This window comes from Gastrolobium bilobum, unplaced genomic scaffold (genome assembly GCF_033153095.1).
Source record: "Gastrolobium bilobum isolate Gb01-03AN ecotype WA unplaced genomic scaffold, APGP_CSIRO_Gbil_v1 utg310679, whole genome shotgun sequence".
Lineage (NCBI taxonomy): Eukaryota > Viridiplantae > Streptophyta > Magnoliopsida > Fabales > Fabaceae > Gastrolobium > Gastrolobium bilobum.
This window is the reverse complement of record NW_026898226.1, coordinates 20800-26477: the sequence shown is the minus strand read 5'-3', so window position 1 is coordinate 26477 and position 5678 is coordinate 20800. Positions and strand designations below refer to the sequence as shown.

Below are 5678 nucleotides of genomic sequence, written 5' to 3'. Positions count from 1 at the left end.
CTTACTGGAGTATCCAGGGGCCTTCTCATTACGTTCCCAAACCACCTCAATCTATGTTCTCTCATCTTTTCAGCCATCGGTAGTACTCCTACTTTTCGTCGAATATCTTCATTTCTTATCATATCCATCCTCGTATAACTACACATCCACCTTAACATCCTCATCTCCGCTACTTCCATTTTATGCTCATGTTGCCTATGTGCTGGCCAACATTCAGCTCGATATAGCATTGCAGGTCTTACTGTTGTTCTATAGAATTTTCCTTTTAACTTGAGGGAAATTTTGCAGTCACACAAAAATCCAGATGCACTACGTCATTTCATCTACCCTGCTCTGATTCTATGATTTACATCCTCATCAATCTCTCCACATTTTTGCAAAATGGATCCCAGGTATCTAATAACATCTTTCTTAGGCACTTCTTGACCAAATAGATGCACGAGATCTTGGTCTACATCTCTTGCCAGAAAAAACTCACACTTCAAATACTCAGTCTTGCTCCGACTTAACGTGAATCCTTTAGATTCCAACGTGCTTCTCCATAATTCAAGTTTTCTATTAACATCATCTTTGTTCTCATCAATAAGTATAATATCATCTGCAAAAAGCATACACGAATTACAATTACAAAAGAACATAAATATGTAACTGTAATAACCCCGTATATTTAAGTTATTTTATAGTTTTAATTGAGTAGAATACTTACCTAATGTATGAGAATGGATCCTCTCGTGCGTACATGATCATGTCATGTTGAAAAATTCTAACCATACAAAGATGAATAAATGGTGATAAAAGAAAAGAGAAAATATTATAATAAGTAGTTACAAAATTATTACCGTTAATTCACCCTTATATAATTAGGATTCTCCCACATGACATGATCATATTAAATAACAAATGAGAGGATTAATAGGCTAGGTTGTGGAGTAACAAAGGATATCAGAAAATTGCAGGAAATTCCTTTCTCTCTTACATTTTCTCTCGTTTCTTCTATCTTCTTTCTTTCTCTCTACTCTCCTTCAATATTTTATCTGCTTCATCAATTATTCTGCTACAGTAACAGTGACTTGTCAACTATATTCTATTTGGTGCCGTTGCTGTGGTGGTTGGTAACTTGCATAGATCCTAACCATAATTTTCATAACCCTGAGCATACCCATAATACCCAATATCATTTAATGGCAGAGCCAGAAAATTTTGAAAGAGGAAGCAAAATTACAACATGAATTCTTCTTTATAATTTATAACTACTTAAAAAAAAAAAAACATAAATAGCACTCATGATTAAAGGTTTATATGAACTTTCCCGGGAGGCAAAATTGCCAACTATCTATATGAAAAAAAAAGGGAAAAATGTATATCATTTTAAAGGATGTAAAGTTGTGTCATTTTAAGTGAGAGAAAGAGATAGATTAAAGAAGAGAGGGAGTGAACAAAAAAATATAAAAGTGTAGGTCTCACCTCTTTGTGAGAGTGAAATGACATAAGTTGTGTCATTAAAAAGAACAAACACTTTTTCCAAAAAAAATATAGAGATTGTGCTTATAACAAAACCCGTTTGAGCTAGGAGTCCCCCTAACCCCTCGCTCCACCACTGCCATCATTCCACTAGTTTGGATATGACTGAGCCTGCGAAACAAAGCATCCAAAGTTATTGAAAAAAATCGGAGAGACATTGATGCCAAGTCAGCAGAGTTGCAACATTCAATAAAAATAATTACCCGAATGTTTGAAGGACTGTGGCCCCGTGAAAGACGAACATTTTGTCCACCCAATAGCGTTTCATTTAAAATTCGTAGTGCCTCTTCTGCATAACTACTGATGCATGAAAAATCATGGCACAATCAGAGTGCTGACTGGACTAGAAAATGATTTTACGCAAGTTAAAGATCAAATATACAATAGGTTATATTACCTGTCTGCAAGTTGGACAAACCCACGTCAGCTTGCATGCTGGATTCTTCACATGAACTAATTCTCCGTACTGGCTGACAACTTGCCTCAGATGATCATCAGTGACATTAGGATCCAAATTGCTAACAAAAATCTGCAATATAAATTCAAGTAAAAAACAAGTAGGAAAAGAGCAGTTTCTATATTGCAAAGTAATCATTCTCGTTCTGTGTGCCTTGAGGATTCTGATATGAAGCTTCATGTTAAAAATAGAAGTGAAGTAAAAAGATGAATTATGTGAACATGGAAGGGAGCAATTCATGGAAAAGATACCATGAACAAAGCAAAAAAATCAGAGAAAATACATACCAACTAATTTCGTTCGTAACCAAAGGTGCAACTTATTTTTGTGATAAAGAACAAAAAGCTTCTAAATAGGTGAAACTTATAGCATGCAAGTATTTAGGAGCGATCCCAAAAGCAACAGAATGGCCGGTGCCTTACGTTTACATGCATCACAGACCTTCAAATAAGAAAAGATGACACAATATTCAACTATAAAAATGAAGTCATAAGTACAGAATAAATAAACATATCAGTTGACAAGAGCATATATTGATAATAAGATATAGAGCAATTTGAGAAGCAAAAAAATGGTCAGCTCAGTGCCATACATGCACCATATATATTCAGATAAGCAGTCGGACTTCATTTACCAATAGCAATGAAGTCAGTAAAAAACTAGACATGCATTCAGATATATTGGAGTAAATTCAACAGAGATAGTTGTCATACAATGATCATGGCAGAATATTTGGCACAAACTAAGATAAATATACTGGTCATGGTAAGCAGTAAATATCTAATTGAAGCGACATGGTCGGAGTCATGTGTGCAGTAGAATCATAGGGTGAGATGAAAACGCCAAAGTAGAAAAAGAAGTCACCTTGTTGACGCCCGGTAAACCTTGATGTTAATGAATTCCTCCACATGATGGAAAATATTATAAGCACTTTCCAAATAACTAAATCTCGAAACAAAGATCTTGATTAAAATATCAACAAAATCATTAAAACAAAAAATTAAACAATATCCAATATAACTATTTCTTATAACAACGAAGTGGAACAAAAATGAAAATACTCACCATAACGTATTGAAATAATCTTCATGCATAAACTATACTTATATGGAGTTCCAAATTGTGTCCAAGCAAAGAAATATATACTGTATAAAATGTGCTGCTTGATGTCTAATTTCTCACAACAGCTTGAGTGAGGACTCAATCCAGTGAACTGACTCTAATGCTCTACAAACCCATAAACAGAGAATCATCATTATGTAGTAGATTTCCTACTCCCCAATCATTAGTCAATAACTGAGTATTGCTAATTTGATATATTATTTTGCAAATCATCTGAGCTAGTGGGTGAGAAAGGTCCCCCTGGTAGAATTTATGAGCCCTCCCTGCAATATTGATCCAGCTATAGCCAGGAGTTTTAACCAAACCTAAGTCCCTCATTTTTGCTCTAACAGTTGAAATTCTATCAAGCATACCATGAGATTGATAGATGCCACACAAAGCTATGTAGTTGCTAGTGTTATTTGGTTCTAATTGGAAGAGACGATGGGCTGCAATTTCTCCAATTTCAACATTCTTGTGCATCATGCAGCCAGAGAGAAGGGCGCCCCAAATGCTTCCTGCCCCTGATGATTTCATGCTTTTCAATAACTGAAGTGCTTCCACAAGATACCCGCAGCGGCCCAAAAGATCCACCATACAAGCATAGTGCTCAACAGTTGGCTCAAATCCATAATCTGAATGAATTGAGCTGAAAATGTGCTTGCCTTGATCTATCAGACCTGAGTGGCTACAACTGGCTAAGATTGCTGTGAGTGTTACACAGTTCGGTCTAAACCCATCATCTATCATCTTCTTAAACAGCAAAACTGATTCCTCCCCCTTTCCATGTATCCCATAACAAGATATCATACTGGTCCATGTGACCAGATTCATGTGGCGCATGGTCCTGAAAACCCTTTCTGAATCATTCAAGCATCCACACTTGCCATACATATCAATCAATGCATTCCCAATAGGAGCATCTGCATCAAGGGAAAAGCTTTTGACCACATACCCATGCACTTCTTTCCCTTTCAACAAGTTCCCTTCCTTTCCACAAACATTCAAAATGCTAGGAACAGTCATGAAATCCACCCTCATCCCGTTCAAAATCACCATTTCTCTGAAACAATTCATAGCATCCGAATACAAGCCGGCTCTTCCAAACCCAGAAATCATCAAATTCCACACCACGGAATTCCTACAAAGCATATTGGAAAACACACAGCAAGCCTGAAACATAGCCCCAGATTTTACATAAAACTCAAGCACAGAACTAGTCACAACAACATACCCCTCATACCCTAACCTTATCACCCAACCATGACACATGTTACCAATACAAGCATCACCAATGCCAATAGAAGCCTTAAATAATGGGGGCAACGTATAATGATCAGGCCTAAGGCCACACCTCTTAAACTCACCAAAAACCGTTAAGGCATCAGAATACATTGAACTCTGGACATAGGAGGCAATCATTATGTTCCATGAATGCATGTTTCTGTTGAGCATTTTATCGAACACCTTGTGAGCATAAGGGAGAAGGCCCAACTTTGAGTAACCCAATAAGAGATCAGTTTCAAGAGTAACGTTTGGAAGTAAACCTTGCAGGATGCTTTGGGCGTGGCATTGTAAGGTAGCGGAAAGTGCCACGCAACTTCGAAGCAGCAACGACAAGCTTTTCCGAGGCATGGTTCATATCCTTAGTTTACCCGCTTTGCGATTTATTGAAATTTTGGCGAAAACTTAAATGGTAATTAGGGAATTTTAATGACATTATTTTTTGGTGCCACTCTTATTTGGGTTCATGCATTAAAAAGATGGATTTTGTTTTGTTTTTTTGTTATATAAGGTAAATCTTCTTTCCTACTTTCACAAAGAAATGGTGAAACTCATTTTATTTTTTACAAAGAAAATGAAAAAAAAATAGAACACAAGAATCGAGATAAAAGCAGGAGACAAAATTTTTATTATGTGAGATAAAAAAAATAAAATCCTAAAAAGAATAACAAACAAATGCAGTGCATGCTGCCACATTGTGGTTGTGAAATAACTATGTTTTAAATTATCAGATTGGAGGTAGTTTCAAAAAGAAAGAAAAAAAAAGGAAAAAAATGTCAGGAATAAAAAAAAAACATTGGAATTAAGCACTTGTTATTTCAGATGTTCTATGAACATAAATTTTCAATATTTTAATATTCCATAGTGTCCCGAAAATTTCACTCTATCTCAAATTAGTTCATGTAGTATAGAAGTCTCTTTTAAATGTAACAAAGTGCATTCAGCACATAAAAAGCGGTTTGCCTTTTCTGTTGTGCCTTTTCAAGGTTGGTATACGGTATACCCCTCCTTTTGGGTGAGCATTTGTGGCATCAATCACTTGGTTATTGAATAGGTGTGACAATTTGGGTTCGGGTGTTTTACACAAGCGATGTACAAAATAAACTTTAATAAAATCTCAACTATAGCTTTAGTCACAAATAACCTTGGACTGCATAAGTCAACCCCAAAAGCAAGGCATCACATAACATGGAATTACATAATCCTACGAGAGCAAAAGGGCAAAAGGTTCATATGCAATCTCCTATTCATGAAACAGTCCATAACCATGCTATTCAATCATTTTTTTTTCTTCTCCTTGGCTACTGCACTTGAA

The 5678-nt window shown here is 35.9% G+C and overlaps 1 protein-coding gene and 1 long non-coding RNA gene across 2 annotated transcripts; both read right to left on the bottom strand.

The window, feature by feature from the left end:
- Positions 1 to 1723: 1723 nt before the first annotated feature.
- Positions 1724 to 2908, bottom strand: LOC133314009 (uncharacterized). The gene is made up of 3 exons (XR_009751890.1): positions 2843 to 2908; positions 1919 to 2050; positions 1724 to 1818 (listed from the first exon to the last, which is right to left on the bottom strand). It is a non-coding gene; the product is annotated as an uncharacterized LOC133314009 (long non-coding RNA).
- Positions 2909 to 3205: 297 nt separating this feature from the next.
- Positions 3206 to 4714, bottom strand: LOC133314010 (pentatricopeptide repeat-containing protein CRR2, chloroplastic-like). The gene has a single exon (XM_061515439.1). The coding sequence runs from the start codon at positions 4712 to 4714 to the stop codon at positions 3206 to 3208; it is 1509 nt and encodes a 502-aa protein (XP_061371423.1).
- Between the last annotated feature and the right edge of the window lie 964 nt (positions 4715 to 5678).

Coding starts and splice junctions, on each gene's coding strand:
- LOC133314010 (XM_061515439.1), bottom strand. CDS start 4,714: ATGCCTCGGAAAAGCTTGTCGTTGCTGCTTCGAAGTTGCGTGGCACTT.